At 41.3% G+C, this 17,576-nt stretch overlaps 2 protein-coding genes across 5 annotated transcripts in view; both read right to left on the bottom strand.

Annotated features, from left to right (window-relative positions):
* Positions 1-1,479: 1,479 nt before the first annotated feature.
* On the bottom strand, positions 1,480-6,394 carry LOC147167135 (class E basic helix-loop-helix protein 40-like). Its single transcript, XM_086087905.1, has 5 exons — positions 5,952-6,394; positions 5,809-5,872; positions 5,504-5,611; positions 5,129-5,252; positions 1,480-3,809 (listed from the first exon to the last, which is right to left on the bottom strand). Exons 1-5 carry the CDS (start codon positions 6,011-6,013, stop codon positions 2,911-2,913), a joined length of 1,257 nt encoding a protein of 418 aa, XP_085944031.1. The 5' UTR covers positions 6,014-6,394; the 3' UTR covers positions 1,480-2,910.
* Positions 6,395-8,947: 2,553 nt separating this feature from the next.
* LOC147167134 (inositol 1,4,5-trisphosphate-gated calcium channel ITPR1) overlaps positions 8,948-17,576 on the bottom strand; it is a 68,478-nt gene continuing 59,849 nt past the window's right edge. For all 4 annotated transcript variants that reach the window (XM_086086027.1, XM_086086029.1, XM_086086030.1 and 1 more), the window contains 4 exons: positions 17,324-17,489; positions 12,345-12,505; positions 11,533-11,694; positions 8,948-9,951 (listed from right to left, as the gene is read on the bottom strand). In XM_086086027.1, coding sequence (XP_085942153.1) covers positions 9,865-9,951; positions 11,533-11,694; positions 12,345-12,505; positions 17,324-17,489 — 576 coding nt within the window. In that variant the 3' untranslated portion in view covers positions 8,948-9,864. The remainder of the gene's footprint in view (positions 9,952-11,532; positions 11,695-12,344; positions 12,506-17,323; positions 17,490-17,576) is intronic.

The following is a 17,576-nucleotide window of genomic DNA, read 5'->3' as shown; positions in this document are numbered from 1 at the left end:
ATTCCATTCACCACGGGGCGTGCTACGCCTCTCGTCATGGCATGTATCAAAAATCGAATTAGGCGCAATTTAAATCCGCATGAAAATGATGTCCCATGACAGCAGGAAAGAAGGCAACCTCTGTTCTGAGAGGATGATGGGAAATCCCCCTCACTTTAGAGAAAAATGCTGACGTAGGCTGCACTGTGGCAAACAAAATTAATTCCTTATCCTACAGCACTACAAGTACAATTTATCCTTAAGGAACGCACTAGTTGAAATACAAGTTGCACTAGTAGGCAAACTGCACTAGTCGACAAGTAGTAACCGTGCACAGATTTGCCTCACTAGTAACGTACAGTAGTTCTACTACAAATACTTTTAAACCCTGGCAAAGAACACGAAGTATGTTTTGAGCTGTGGGGTTAGTGACCTGCAGTTTTGAAAGCCATTTGAGCATTTATTCGGTACTAGTGCGCTAATTGTCCATGTAGTACGCTCTTTATTCTCACTAGTAACACAATTCTTTGCACTAGTGAAATGGCTAAGTAGTAATGTTTTACTGCCTTTCAGGAAGAAAAAAAGCTAACTGTGCAATTCGTACTACTAGTGACATTGTAAAAATGTAGTAAATAGTGCTACTAATGCACAGTGTTGCCTCACTAGTAGCATGAACTGTATTTCTACTAGTGTGCCTGATAGTCAATCTACTAGTTTTCTCAAGTGCCCTCCGCGTGAGGACATAAAGCATAGTAGTACAAGGTCAATTACACTAGTACAGTGGTTCTCAAACTTCTCAAAAGTACCCCTATCCAGCCCGTTTTCCATGTCTCCCACATCCAACACAGGTGTTTCAAACCATCAGCTAATTAACGATCCTCATCTGTGTTGGCTATGGGAGACATGGGAAACAGACTGGATAGGGGTACTCAAGGTTGAGAACCAGTGTACTAGTAGAATGACTAGGGTGCTATAATAATAGTCTAGACCCCCCCCCCCCCCCCCTCCTGCACACTAGTAGAATGACTGCAAAACTGCAATTCGACTAGTTAAATCTAGCGCAGGGGTCACCAAGGACCACATTAGTATCCCACGGACCTGTTCAAATATAGCTCAAAACTGATGGGGCATTGTGATTTTCTAGGTACGTTGCAAACAATGAAAGAGATTTATAGAAATAAAGTGTTGGGAAAGAGCTGAATATGTTATAGTATCAAATGTAAAAAAAAAAAAAAAGTCTTATTTTGTCTTGCGTATTAGCACTCGTGTTGGCACGCTTCCATCCAATGAAGACACGAGGCCTTTGCTGCAGTATCCAAGCATGCGTGTTCTCTTGCACTTCTATTAGTAGCCACGGGCGGGTTTATCAGAAGGAGATCCGGGCTGTGAACGCACGGTTACATAAGTGTCCCTCGGTAACATGAACGTGCTGGGCCTGCTGCGCCAGCCACGCCAGAATTGCGTCACGATGCCGCCCTTACAACACAGGAGTCCAAAACATTTTCCACAGGAAAAAAAAATACTTTATTAATACACTTATATAATGTATATCAACATTTATAGACAAAATATGTACAAACAGCAATCATCTTTCACGTAGGTCCCAAAATATAAAATCTCAAGTACCTCTCTCTATTAGAAAACTAATCCTCTTGTAAAACGTTTACATTCACTTCTCCCCCCCTCACCGCCACGTTCTGGGATTCATACGAGTTACAGAGCATAAAACATCTGAGAGTTCTCAGCTTTTCACAAGTAAAAAGGCAACAGCAAGAACAAACGCCAGGTTTGACTTGAGCAGAAACAGATGTTGAGTATGCAGACCAGGTCCAACACTGTGCTACAGTATGTACACACTCTTGAGTACGCGTCCTTCCTCCGAGCTCTGAACAAGAGTGCGTGAAAACAGGTATCAAAAATAGAAATGTACAAGTCTATCCACAATAATTACATTAAAATCCATACCGAGTGTGAACGAGTGACTTTGCATTCAGCACGGTCATCGCGGCGTCGAGACTTTTGAAGCGATAATGGTGGCGGCGACAAACGGTGGGAAATAAACAACCTTTGGGTGAATTCTTAACATTTGGTGCGACAGTTTTCTTGTATACAAAAAAATGGTTTCTTTCACAAAAGCTCCATGAAATGCGCCAGTGTTGTCAGCGTTTTTGACTCGAACAGCAGCATCTGAAAAGTCTTTCTTTACATTCAATCAAGTGTGCGCGCATGTTGGTGTGTGTCGGGCAGGCCCGTTGGTACGGAAGCATGGAACTGCTAACGTGGGGTAAATATTTTCTGGCTGGCAAATACATTTAAACGTATTTGAAAATACGTCCAAATGTGTAGAAATACAATTGAACGTATTTCTTGACTACGACGTTTCAACTATACGACGCCCGCGCCTCGTCCGTAGCGCCTTCTTTTTTCATACATTTCCATGTTTAAGTTTCCACGTTCCGGGCTCCGGGTGGCGGAGTGGTACTGTCACTTGCCTACGATGCAGGTTGGCGTGGGTTCGCTTCCCCGCCTGGGAGACCATGTTTGTATGTGGAAAAATAATAATATCCAAGTTCCGGGCGGAAACACGAACTACTCGTTCCGGCAATAATGTTTTTTTTTTTTTACTCGACAAAGTATTTTGACGTAAATTTCGACTTTAGCGGTAAAATTCGACTTATGCGGAAATTCAGGCTACATATATATATTTACCCGTCAAAAATGTTTACTCTGCATTGGTAGTTCCACGCTTCCGTACATTTGAACTTAACATTCAACAATTTTCATCATCCACGCGTGTGGACCATTTCGCCACCCCTTTTCTCATGAATTCCCCCGATGAGAAGCAAAGTAGAGAAATGACTTGATGGACTACTACAGGACGGCTCAGTCATGTTCTCCCTCCTAATGTATCAACTCAACGGCCATGTTGTCTCAGTCTTTGGTTTCCAGGTTAAGGGGGGGTACCTGCTTTAGTGCCTGTAGGAGAGCCGGGGAGTCCATGGGCGTCTGAGATATGGCCGGAGCTGGGGAGCCTCCCCTTGGCGACATGACCATTTGTGGTGGTCTCTCGCTGGGAATGGCGGTGGCGGAGCCGCCCATGCCGGAGTACAGCATGGGCATGGCGCCTTGGTACCAGCATTTCTCCAGCATAGGCAGGTAGGTGGCGGCAGAAGGGGGGATGAGGTAGAAGGGCATGCAGAGGGGATGCGGGGGCGGAGGCGGATGGTTGGGGGAGACGCTCATGTAGCTGCCGTAACCGCTGGAGGAGGACGAGGCGGAGGATTCTCCGCCCGAGAGCATCTCATCCTCCGACGACTCGGCCCGGGCTCGTTTGTGCCTGGGCTCGTCGTCTTCCCGCTTGACGTTGGAGCTCTGCCTCTCGGCCGCGCTCCGCTTCATCGGCTTGCCCCCCTGGCCGTAGTAATCGGGGCACCTCTGCGTGGCGCCGCACTCTCCTCCGTAGCCGCTGTCTGTATCAGTGTCACTGCCGCTCTGCTCGCCGCTTGGCGGCGCGTGCGCCCGCTGGATGACCGGCACCCGCCCGTAGCCCTCGCTAGGTTTAGGGGGTAAACTGGCAGGTGTCTCCTTGTGGGTTTGGTGCTGGTTGTATGTGGGGATTTCCTCAGACGGAGGGCTGAGGGGAGAGCGGGGTCGCTTTGGACTTTGGAGAACGTCGGCGGCTAATTTGTGAAGGTGGTTGATGACGTGCGATGGCGCGAAGTCGCCGTCGCTTTCACGGCCGGCCAGATACTGAAGGATCTCCTTGGCGCACATGTGGAAACCGGAGCGGAACATTTCCCCCGACTTCTCTTGGCTGACAATAGGTTGCTCTGTAAACACAGCAAGAGGACATTTTAGACGTTCTCCAAAGCAGCGTGACTGCTAAAAGGTGTGTCATCTAAATGTACAGGCATTTGCTAAAAATATATATTTTTTAAAGTTTAAAAGCAGAAAAATATTCATACACTAATTTAAGTAAGCTTTCATTACTAATAATGAAATACCTAATTTGTACAAAATAAAACCGGTACAATATTTGTGCTGTCTAGTTTCCCAATTACCTTTCTGCACTGATTGGTTGGGAGAAGTCACATGGTTCCACTGCCTTGTAGTGAGGCGTGGATTTATATTTAAATTAGCAATATGGTTCCCAATAAAGTGTTATATGTGACTTTGGATGATTTAAGATACTAGATTGGGGTGTCCAAACTTTTTCCTCTGACGGCCGCATACAGACAACCATAAGTCAAATAAAAATACAAGCAATGTTGTATTGTTATTAATTTGTAGCTATTTAAAAACAACTGTAAAAACACAGTGGTTTGTCACGAAGTGAGAACGCAAATTTTGGGGTGGTCTACAGCCCTGTGACCCACTAGAAAATAGCCGCCCCTGTATTATGTTGAGCTCCACAGTGAGAACCAAAACAGGAAAAAATCTGTCAAAATTAGATTTTTTTTTTTTGATTACTAAGTGGGCCGTGACTAGGAGTATAAAGTGGAGGAAACCATTTTTGCTTATTAGCGCAATTAAAAGAAATGTTGCTAAATTGCTAGCATATTAGTTGTCGGTTTATTTGCATATTGCTAGCATAGTAGCACTTCCTGTCTCAAAGTCAATAAAAAAATCCCAATGTGATTGCAATTTTTTTCCCCCTTATGTCTGTGTAGATTCTCAGTCATCCAGGTCATGGTTATCCATAAAGGTTGAATTGAGGAAACTGGATTTGTTGATTTTTAAAAAAATTATTATTATTTTCCCAAAATGTTTTTAAAAAATGACTTGGGCAATTATCCTATTAAAAAATAAATTCTATCAAATTGTGATGCAGGCTGTGCCAAAATGTTATTTTGAGTTTATGCTGTGGGCCGTGAAAAAATGGAAGGCGGACTGAAAATGACCCATAAGCCATAGTTTGGACACCCCTTTACTGGAGCTTTTCACTTTTTTTTTTCAAACATTTCTGCACATTCAGCGGCTACTAAAAAAAAAATATTAGGATTAATTTCACACGCTGGCTATGCACTTTTTGCACTTGTATGTCTTTTATCATAAAAAAAAAAATCCTGTTGTCTTGGTAGCTCTTGACTGAGTGTCAATTGAAATAATATTTTGTCAACAATGCTGGAGATGAATGCGGCTTACTTACCGATATGCATGCCACCTTGCAGGGCGAGGATCTTCTGCTGCTGCTGCTCCAAAAGAGTGCTGAGCGTCTTCACATGTTTGAGTGTGAGCTCCAAAACCACAGCCTTCTCCAAATGGCCCAAAGTCTGCCAGACAACACCACTATTATCAGCACATTGTTACAAAGTTAATTCGTATTAGATGACACGCTCCCATGATAAATCCACACGTAAGCATGTGGCGTTGAAATAGAAGGCCCATTCTGATGCGTATAATGAATGCAGAGACGAACAGTCAATGTAATGGTGGTGGCGGCCCACTAGGTGGCGCGTTAAGAGAATGAATCCCATTAACAAGCAGCGGCATTATATTGATGAGAAGAAAAAAAAAAACTTACCGTAAGTTTGAGGTGCTCCGGCAACAAATCTTTCAACTGAGCGATGCATTCGTTTATCCGATCGCGTCTCTTTTTCTCAATGAGTCTATGAGGCAGTTTGTAGGTCTCCTAGGAGAAAACGTCACAAAAGTTAGCGGCTTGTTCATCCCCCCGCCACCCCTGAAGATTCGTGAGCAGTTATGTCATAGCAGGAATGAGGTCTACAGTACAAGACTGCTGCCAGACCCGTTTCTCTCACGCCCTTCACATTAACGCCACACAATTGCACTATTGTTTTCCAAAAAATTAATAATAATAAAACATACCTTGCTTTCCTCTCCTCTTTTCATTCCCCGCCTGGGTTTATACGCGTACATAGGGAAATCCATGCTGCAGAAATAAAAAATTTTTTAGCTGTCGTATTCAAGTTACATGGTAGTTCTTTTTTTTTTCTTCCTCTCTAACTTACCTATGCATGTCTGCTAGATCAGCCTTGGACAGAGGAGGTTGCGCGCTTGGGATTCGCTCCATGTTCTTATTTGCACTTAAATGCGATGCACACGATTTGAAATATTTAAAAAAAAGTTACGCACCTAGTTTGCGTCTTAAAAAACCCCCGTCAATTCTGTCATTTAAAGCGGACGACGTTTTTCCCCTCCCAAGCGTTGAGAGGCGTCTCGGCGGGTCTTCCACGCCTTGTGGGTAGCAAGAGGGAGTTTCGGATGAGGGTTCCACGAGAGAAATAAACTCTGTCCGCTTGTCCGCTCAGCCTGACCCAGCTCTGTCACATGAGGCTCACGTGTCAAGCAGCGCTGTCTTCGCGGCGCAAGCTCCGCCCACTCACTCCAGACAAGGCGCCTGAGTGGGCAGTAGGCGGTTGACGTCAGCGGAGTGGGCGGAGCGAAGCCGATCCCGTGTACAACCATGCTGAAGTGTATGGAAACAAGGCAGGGAGAACCACGACTAACGAAACGTGCCGGCGGGCGGCAAATCCGCACGTCCACCTTTTGAGATGGATTTGGACACGAGAGGCGCGTGGACATGGTAGCCACATATAAATAACTCACTTGAGAGAAAAAACAAATATAATCACGTTTTTGTTTTTATTTATTTTTTCAATAAAAAAATATTTAGACGAAACTGACAACTCCCACTTCCTCTTTCTCCCTAAAACGCATCACCATCAGGTCATTTTATCCTCATTATCAAATGGGAGCTCTCGCTGAGCTCTCGTGCAGACACGTGCACCCGTGCGTGGACGAGTGTGTTTGTGTTGTCATGAGGCGGTGCGTGCCGCCTGTCACGTTGGTCTCCTCATGGCGCACACGGAGCCTGCTGAGCCGGCTGAGCACATTCAGCACACTCCAGGACATCACTTATCCACACCCTACCCCGCCAAAAAAACAAACAAAACAAAAACTAAACAGGTGGCCTTCATGATCATGCATGTGCACACACACATGAAAAGATCTGTCATAGGTAAGGAAATTATACAGCACGCGCTAAATTGCTGTCACGTTTTTGCAACACTTCGGCAGCCACTATGAATTATACCTCTGCAAAAATAATAAACCATTGTTTTGAATGACACTATTAGAGAGAGAGAGAGAGGTATAATTATACCTATATGCTATGGATTACTGTGTTGGAGTTTGCGTTGCTGCCATTTTGAGAGCTGTTTTACTTGACTTGCTAAATTTAAAAGAAGAAGAAGTAGAAACAGATCTCAGTATAGTGCTGTGCAGTTTTGTGGATTAGATTCTAGATCAGATGAAGATAAATTGGCTCATTATATTCCTATAAGTGATTCAGAATCAGTATATTATAAATGGCATACTACAACAAAATACTCCCAACAACATAATGTATGTCCAATATAAAAACAGATATATACTGTATAATAATTAAGTAAATAAACAAACATATACACAAATACCCCCCATAACTCATATTTCTGCATAAATCTGTCCTAAAATGTGATCTAATATCCATCAAAATAATAATAATAATAATTTGCCTTTTAGTTAATATACTCAAACAATTATGTCTTCATGTGCTTATTGTACACGTCTCATAAATATTCACTGTCAAGGGTGGGAAACGTTTGTGAACCACTTGGCTAATCTGCTCACTTGCAAGAGCTAATCCGAAATCAGCCTAAATAGAGTCCAATAAAATTAATGAGATTGGAGGTATAGTTTAAAGCTGCCCTGTCCTCAAAAAACACACACACCAGTTTTGAGTCTTCTATTTTAAAGAAGTGTTGACGGATTTGAACCATGCACACAATTGAGCTTTCAGTGGGACCTACACTTAAGAATTGTGGAAAATGGACACATAAATATCTTAAAAAGCCTGACGTTCATCAGTCCATGGTCAGTCAGACCGAGTCTCTCTGTATAAATGACTAAATGCTCAAAAAGGTGGTGAAAAACAGTCCCATCGCATCAGCTAAAGACATCACTGTTGCCAGGTATAAGAAGAACAATACTCAAGGACGAATGTCATTGGTGGACACGCTTCACAAGACAGCACACCACCATCAAAACCTCGTCGGCATCGTGGTTTGGAACTGCTTTGGCTTGTACGCATTGCTAACATCAACAGAAAAACTCGGAAAATTGCTCAACTTTGGACAGTAGACACGAAAGGCCCAAAATTCCAGGTTCAGTTGCAGGTTCGATTTGCGGAAACGTTTGGTTGAGGCGATTGCTGCCAAAGGGAGGTGCAACCGGTTATCAAATTTTGATAACTGGCTTTGCCTCCTTTACAAATACAAAAGGTTCACATACTTTTTCCACCCTGCGCTGTAACCTTTATACGAGCATGGTTACATAACTGTTTGTGTGGTATTAGTTAAAAATAATAATCTATTGTGACGTGGATGAAGATCAAATCAAATTTTACACACACGCAACAATTTTTCTTTTAATCTGTTCTATATTTGAGGTGGTTATACAATCTGCCCAAGAAGCCGCTGGTAGGCTCTTTGTGACTCAAAATTCCCTATAATAAAAAAGAGTTTAATGATAAAAATGAGTTTAATGATAAAAATGAGTTTAATGATAAAAATGAGTTTAATGATAAAATTGAGTAATAGAAAAAGTGTTATCAGGCTCAAATCTACGGCTTCATATTCCCAATCTACTTGCACATTGTTTTGAGAAAAACATAATTTGTTCCTGTTTGCTTTGCCTTCTGGCAGTCATTTCAAATGTAACCGATTAAAAAAAAAAACACAGATCAGTTTGTCAACAATGACTTTTCCCTCTCATGTTTCTTCGCAATTCATTTTAACAATTCAGTTCAATAGAATGCTTTACATGTTTTTTTTATTTATTTAAATAAACTCAAAAGAATGTACAACAGAGAAACAAACCGCTTACTATAAAAGTTTTTGGTTAAGCAGCACTTCAAATTTTCTCTTTGTAACCCCCCCCCCCCCCCCCCCCCCCACCAGCCCACATCACGTACACTTATTCATTCTTTTGTGGAGCAATCAAAAAGTGGCCAAACAAAAAAAAAGGTGATACAGATTAGTGTTCAGGACTAAATTAATTAGACGGGGGTTAAATAACTATGTGCAGAGGATAATAATAGTCCAAAACAAACATTTGGGAGGCGGGGACTTGGTTCTTTCTCATTACTCATCCTGCACAATAATACGCAGTGCGGAAGTCACATGACTTTCTAAGAAATCTGTGCAGTCTTATTGAAGTGCCCTGGAGGAAGTTGTTTAGCAAACAAAAAAAAACAAAAAAATAGGATTTATCACCACCCTTTGTAAAAATACGGTAAACGTTTTCATTTTTTTTTATATAAATAAATGATATTACAATAATAAATATAAAAGTAAATCCCAAAAGAGTTTTCCCTATACAGGCATTGCATATTGTGAAGTACTCTTATTGCTGCAGAAGGACTAAACGTGTCAATTGAAGCAAACCTGTAAATCCACGTGACATGAGTTTGCTGGTGCAATACGGAGATTAAAACCCCAATACAAGGCCACACGAAGGGAATTCTCCCCCCTAGCAACAATTGGCGGAACTTTGGCACGCTGTCAGAGTGGTCCGATGCCAAAAGCGTTCAGGGTAGTGTTTTCATCTCCTAAAGCAACATGTTTGGCTTCACAGGTCGCGAGGCACTTGGTGGACACTACATACACACGCACACACACGCACACACACACACACACGTTACAGTACATACGCTCCACAGACAATGAGCAACATACGTTGTATGTACTGGACAGTAAGAGTGCCTTGCTGACGTAATGCAATCATTGTACCGCCTCAACCTAAATGCACGCTGATAATTGGCATTATTTGGTATTTCTTTTGAACAAATGAACCTTAAGTAATGTGCAAAAAAGACGCGCCTCAAGCAGGTTGCTGGGGGTTGATGTTCATGTGAGGGGGGTGACCAAGAAGACCGATCCTCTGCTTCTGCTTCCTTTGCTCTGTCATCTGCACAGGAAAATCAAAAGAACATTTTTAAATATGTGATTGGGAACATTGTGGCCAGACACTGAAGATCATGTCAACCTTTCAGCACAGTTAGCTGAGGGTCAGACGCCGTATTGGTTTGAGCCCTTTCTGTATTGTTAGTATATAAGTTGAACAGCTAAAAGTCAAGTCAAATTTGATTAATCAATGATGTTATTGATATTTTCTCAGCCTTTTTTCTCTCAGCCAAACTTCCAGACGAAAAGTACCCGTAAACAAAAACTAAAATAGAAGGCATTCATTGAGACTATAACGGCAACTAAATTGATTGACAATTTCGGCAATGATAAAGACGAAATGAAAAACACAGTGACGAAAATTCACAAAATCCAATCAGATGAAGGAATAAACGCGGGTGGGAGAAAAGAACCACTTAGAAACTGTTCACTGCACTTTATTTAATGTTCAAAATGTTTACATTCATTGTGCAGTAAAACAGAAAACTACGTTTTAAGACGGCATATTATTGTTATTTCAACATGTTTCATTGAAATTAATAAAGACAGCGTTGTGTTAAACGTGTTTTGTGTGTTAAATTACAGATACAAATAAGTGTGTTGTAATTTTCTGTACAAAATCTGAAATGTATGCTGAACCGAATTCTCTTTATTTTTGTCAACTAAAAATTGGATTAAAACTAAAATACAATCAAATGACTAAAACTTTAATTAATTTTAGTCAAAAGACTAAAACTAAATAAAAATTCCATATCAAAATTAACCCTGGAGGTTTCACGTTAAGACAAAATAAATAAATGATAAAAAAAAAAAAACAACAACTCACCATTACGCTAAATTTAGTTGTAACTAATGGGAATCCGCCGCACGAGCTGGCCAGTCCCGTGCTCCCACCGGTATGAATATTCTAAGAATAGCGGTGGTCAGAATAGCTGAAGCTAACGAAGCTAACCGCTATTCTCATCCAGATCTGGCTTATTTTTTGATGTTATCTATAATCCACTGAGAGTTCCCTTTTAACAACTTAAAAATAGAAAAATTCCATGAATTGCACTTCTCTTTTGATCCCACCTTCTTGCACTGTCTCTAAATGTCAAAATTGTATACGGTCATTGGCTGGTCTGCATGTCAATCATTAGAGGTATGCTGAACAACTGCTTCCAAGTGGAAGCTCAGAGGGGATAAGGCTTTTCCTGTCACTGCTCCCAAACTATGGGATGGCCTCGGGGTGCACATTTGAAAAAGCCTCTTTGTTGTCCATTTTTAAACCCAGTTTTATTCATTGGTGTTCAACACAGCGCGAGGCTAGAGCCCTTATTTTTTTTCATCTTTTTAGATATTATAGCATTTAACATGTTTAGTGTTTTATTTCTCCCTCCCTCCACTTTGTTTCAGCTGCAGTTGTTTTCCCCCCACAGTTGCATTTAGAGCCTGGGGAGTAAGCAGCTGAAAAGTTCAATGCAAATTAGGCCGATGGACACTATTTGTGGTTTTGCCATTATTATTATTATTATATAACAGTGTACTGTCATGGACAGTAATAGCAAAACATACATGCATGGTTGACAGTCACGTTATTTCCTACCTGCTCCTTGAGCTCGGTCAGTTGTCCGGACAGGTTGGCCACCAGCCTCATGGTGGACTCCAACTTCTCCTGTAGACTCCTGATTTCGTTCTGCTCACCCTCTGCATCGCTGCTCACCAGCGACATGGCGCGCATCCTTGGGAACCAGTCAAGGTTGTGCTCCTGTACGGAATAAGCAGTATTTGTGACCATTCGTTTTAAGAAAAACGTGCCGCAATGCCGCTTTGACTCTCATTGGTCACTTCATTAGGTACGCCGACACAATAATGTGATAAAATTGCGTACATTTATGAAGAACAACACTGTTTTGTCAAAGAGGTCTCGATTACGACAGATTAATTAATTACTGGTAATTAAAAAAACAAACAGTTCTATTTGTAGATTGTAATTGTGTAGAGATGCATTCCATTACGCTGACAGGTTGTTCTAAATCTAAATATGGCTCCATGAAATTTAAATTGCTCATGCTATTTTTGCCATCTTCCTGGTTGTGTCATTAAATAGGATCATTCTGTTTATATGATGAGATAATTTTTTTTTGCATGTGCTAGGCATGCGCGTGATGACCAGTCTAGTGCGCTATTGTTGTTGAACTCACAATAGGAAACACCCAAGATGTCAAATTGTTATCGACACAAGCAGCTGCGACACGGCGGGAATTAGTCCACGTGAATTGACAGTGGAGGTGCATATAAAAAAAATATCTTCATCATACATGCAGATCATTTTATTCAAACAACATGTAGCATCAAGACAGCCCCTGCACACATTTTGAAGAAGTCGATGTGTTGGTTTATGGTTAAGTTATTTACCTTGATCATCTCAGCCACGTAACTCTCAGGGCCTGTGTACTCGGTCGAATCTTTGACTTTCACCAACACGATGAAGAAGAGGTAATGCCACATGTTGTGCTCCTCTTTAATGTGCCCCTCAAACGTCACCGTCTTGTTGTCGAATTTGTCCCTCTCCAGGCCTATAGAGAGGGGCAATAAGGTTAGCTACCCATACCGTCCCGAAACGATATCAGCTCAATTGCATTCAAGCCATATTTAGTAATGAAGTATTTTATTCATGGGAGCACTTTTTTTTTATTATTATTATTTTTTTAAAGGTGTAGTATGAATCTTTTTGCTATATTAAAGCTACTGGATGCAGAAAATGGAATTTCAAATCGCTACTGCCACCTGTGGCCAAAAAAATGAAACCGCCTTTCCCTTTCTTTACATACACAACACGCACATGATGTCACATCCGCAGAGACAGGGCGGGAAATTCAAACCCGAATTCTGTCTGAAAACTAGTGGCCAGAGGCTTGCATCCAGGAGTTCCCATTGCGAACAGCTAAGGTGTTGATCTACTAATTAGAAGATGTTTCATTCATAAATGGCCAAATAAAAAGGCTATTGTGAAGATATTTTTGGGCAAATTCTAACAGAGAGCAGTTGTGCTCTTCATCATTAATGTGGAAGGATGGGCGTGTACCAAATGATACCAGGCCTTATTTCAAGGTATCAGTAGTTGCGACGGAGCTGTTTTAAGATCAGGAAGTAGATATTAGAAAAATACCTAATTATAATCGGCCAATTATTTCCCTTCAAACATCTGCCAAAACAATCGGCCAATTGGGCCAAATGGCTGATTATTTTTCCCTTAAAGTGTTATAAACGTAATCGAGGAAACCTGAAGTTTCTTTTTATTTATTAAAAAAAATATAAAAAAAAATATGGAGAACTCAGTATTGTTCATTCGGTAATTTTAACGATTTGACATGTCATCATCATTGCTCTCTTTTATTTATTTTTATTATTTTTTATAAATGTTTATTTTGTGTGTGAATGTGCGTGTGCGTGCGTATTCATTAGTTTACCTAAAACCTATAAAAAATCCCATACCGTTCACCTAACCCGAATACTTCAGAATCCAGCTAGAGTCCTGAGGTTGTCAGGAGACCCGAGGAAGGATCAAAGAAAAGAAAGGAAAGTGAAATCCAGCACTGACCAGACATTACTACCCACCGGGTTACCAACCAGAGTCTTTCACCAACCCCAGAAACATCTAAATTCCAACAAATTAGGGAGACCTCAAGAGACCAAAGGAGAGACTGAAGAAAGGAAGGAAGGACAGATGAAGCAGAGTGAGATCCACAGACACCAGCCTCCGCCGATTCAACGACCAGAGGAAGAAACAGATTGTGTTTGAGTTTCGATAGATGCTGGTGTGGTGGATCTGGCACGCATGAAAATCTCCACCAAAGAGGGGAGCCGTCGACCCCTGCCAGGACAGAGCAAGCGCAACACCTCAGGGCCCCCCAGGCCGCGGCAGCGCCAAAGGACGACCCCCGGGCCCCGCAGGGGCCACCGGCCGGAGAGCAAACCCAGGAGCGCCCAACACGACCCGCGCCCCCAACCCAACGCAGCATCTGTATCGGCCACAAAAAATGCATATTGGCCCTACCAAATTGTCATTATTTCATGTAATTTTAAGGAAAAAAATGCTATAGTGGGATATATATAGTTTTTTCTTTCAAATTATTTGTCATTTTATCTTGGTACATTTTATTTATCAAAAGTATGTGTGCTATTGGTACTTGGTATCGGTAACGGTGACTACTCAAGAATGGAGTTCTCGTACTCATATCGGTCTGAATTAAAGTGGCTTAGGTTATAGCAATACACCATTTTTGTGAGAAACCCTGACTGTTGTCAGTGTTTAAATAACAAAAACACAACTATCACTATGTGATAACATTAAAAGATTTAAAAAAAAAAAAGGTCTAATAGATAAGAATTAGGCCCATTAAGTCAACCTGAATTCTGCATCTCAGCAAAGCATTTTGGACAATTCCATGCTTCCAAATTGGTGGCAACAGTGAGTTTGGCATGGAAGGGAGTCTTTTAGCTTTAATTCCACTAAACACATTGCAGTGAACTAAAATAAAGACTTTACAATAACATGCTGTATGCAGCCCCGCTAGTCTAAACATGACATTCTGATTAATATTGTTTGTGCAATGTGGATGAAGCAGCAAAATCCAGCCGTTTTTTTTTTATCCATTTCAGGGGGCAGCCATTTGGCCACTTGCTGTCGACTTTAACAACCAATCACAACTCACCTCTCTGAAGCTGAACCGTGATTGGTTGTTAACTGAGCCCCGAGCAACTGTGATGTCATTTTAAGTCGACAACAAGTGACAAAATGGCCACCCTCTAAGATGGATTCCTAAAAGTGTGACGGCCAGGTGACCACAAAAAAAAAAAACAGTACAAACAGAGAATATGATCTCAATCTGAAAGAAATGTTTGAAGACAACAACACATGTGAATGTGCAAAATGACTTCCCATGAATGAGTAGTTATTGGAATGAGCATGGCTATGACCTTTGACCAAACTTGTTTGAGCAACGTTTTGTTTGACCAGAACACCTCCACAATCCAAGTCATGTGATTTGGCTGACTCCCAAATGTCCCTCTTGGTATGTTTGCTTTATTTTTGGGTTTGTGGTTTCTAGTAAATATGTCTACAAAAAGCATCTCCTTTCCCCTTTTCGTTGGTTGGAGTCCTGAAGGCTTCCTTCCATCACCTCCATAATTCATATCAGTCTCAACACATTCACATTTACACACACACACATTCACACTCACTCGCTCGTTCACACTTGATTTTCATATCTTATATATTTCAACAAAGCCCCTCTTTTAAACATCACTCGAATACCATTTGCAATATGCCTGAAAACGTTTTGTCAATTTGCGTACAGTATGGTTCCCAATAATGAGCGTGTGTGTGCATGTTGGGTCAGGCAGCCAGGGCGAATGGTAAGCATATGGAATGAGAACAGTGTTATGTCACCGAGTCAGCCATCAGCTCTGACTCACTCATGTTAAATAAGGCCAGGCCACAGGGGCAGCTGCCGTCTCTATGGTTTCCAGAGGAACCGCGCGGGAACAGGAGACGAAGGGAGCCCATCACCGCACGCTCAAGTGCCTCTCGGTCTTCCTGCTTGCTTTTATAAGACATCGATCTCTCTCGCAGCCTCTCATTAGATATTTAGGTCTGCAGCGACCGATTGATTGGCATCAAGACACTCCTTGAGCAGTTTATTTTTGTACACAAATTCCATATTATTTGTGCAAAAGAAGTGAAAAATGTTGGTTGTGACCTCATTTAGAATGAAGCTCGAGTCAGTTGGCTTCTGTTTTATACCAAATTTGAACGTTGTCAACCATGCTTCCTGCCACAGTTCAGTCCTCAACTTGAAGAATGACGGGTTATGTTTTCATTTCATTACAGTGGCTTTATTTATTTTCTGGTTGTCTTTGTAGATTTTGATCATCTGTAAATGTATTTTATGAAAGGTATTTATATTTTGGACGTATTCACATTGGACTTATACTAATAAAGTGCAGTGTCAGAAGCCAATGCCGATCTGATTCAGATTGGCTATCTGGCAACAGGTTAAGATGAACATTAAAAATGTTGATTGTCATTTTCTGACGCTCACTTGTGCTAATGTAGAAACTTAATTTGTTGCCTTGGATCTAGATGAAAATCAGTTTTTCTACATTTTTTTTCTTTTTAGCTAAAAAACTACTTAAATAGGCCAGTTAGATAAAAAAAACAAATTGGGACAGATTGTTCATTGTGACCAAACTTTAATAACCCAAAAAGTTGGGTCACAATGAACAAAAACAGTTTCTTTGTGGGTTATTAATTTAAGTTGACCCACAATTTGGGGTTAACTAATCAATTACACCAAAAAGTTGTGTTAAAGGAATAACCCACAAAACAATCCAGAAAAAAGGGTTGCTGTGTTGGTTACTAATTTAATTTATCCCACCTATTTGTGTTAAATAACTAAAAAAGTTGGGTCGGTTGATTTTTGACCCAATTCAATGGGTTATTCAATTAACCCACACAAAACAACCCAAGAAATTGGGTTGCTGTGTTGGTTAGTCATTTAATTTGTCCCAACTTTTTGGGTTAAATAACTAAAAAATTTTGGGTGGTTGATTTTTGACCCGATTTAATTGGGTTATTCAATTAACCCAAAAAGTTGGGCTAAATGAATAACCCACAAAACAACTCGGAAAAATGGGGTTGCTTTGTGGGTTATTTAATTTGACTCAACTTTTTGGCTCATTCCATTTTTGACACAACTGTTTTTAGAGTGTTGCATAAAGTAGACCCTTAGACTAACTCAGAATTTTATAGGAAAATACGGTTTACAAGTTGGACAATTTCCAAGATAGCAAAAATGAGTCAAGAAGAGCGAGACAGCTTATCGCCCTTGATTCAGCCTGTATTTCAATACAGTATTAATGAAGTGTTAAAGATGACATGTTTTCTGTCTTTGTGTGTGTGTGGTCTTGTTTTTGTGACATAGTGGGGCCAACATTCAAGGGATTTCACAGAGTTGTGGGGCCCACCCATCCTTGTGGGGCCATTTTGCTGGGGCCCACAAATTTAGACCTCCTTTTGAGGGTCAAGACTTGGTTTTAGACTTTGGGTTTGAAGTGGTTTATGGTTGAGGTTAGGGTAAGGAATAGGGGTAGGCAATCATTTTTGATGGTTGGGGTTCGGGGAGGGGGCTCGGAAACGCATTATGTCAATGAGATGGCCCCGCAAAGATAGTAAAGCAAACCGGCGTGTGTGTCTGCTGTCTTAGATGGCAGCTCATTGATTTTGCAGGTGCCAAATGTTTAATCCGTGACTGAGGTCTACGCTCGTGACTGGTTTCTCTTTCAGTCTTTGAAGCGCAGCTTGGTGCAGAGCTTGATTTAAGTGGTCTCACCACAAATGAAGCAAGTGGTCTTCAAGACTTCTTCTTTCTTCTGTTTTTCACTCCTCAGGTCCGCAAAGGTGTCGATGATGACACCAAAAATGAGGTTGAGGACGATGATGATGACCATGAAGAAGAACAACAGGTCGTATATCACTCTGGCTGCAAACAGCGGCTCCTATGAAAAGACAAAGACACAGTTAAATGGATTTACGATTACGATCGTGATACCATGGTACAGGGTCAAACCTTTATGCAAGCATAC

The sequence above is a fragment of the Leptonotus elevatus genome, chromosome 10 (genome assembly GCF_054856555.1).
Source record: "Leptonotus elevatus isolate MCC_2025b chromosome 10, RoL_Lele_1.0, whole genome shotgun sequence".
NCBI classification, from domain to species: Eukaryota; Metazoa; Chordata; class Actinopteri; order Syngnathiformes; family Syngnathidae; genus Leptonotus; species Leptonotus elevatus.
The sequence above is the reverse complement of the archived record's forward strand: the minus strand, read 5'-3'. Positions and strand labels throughout refer to the sequence as shown.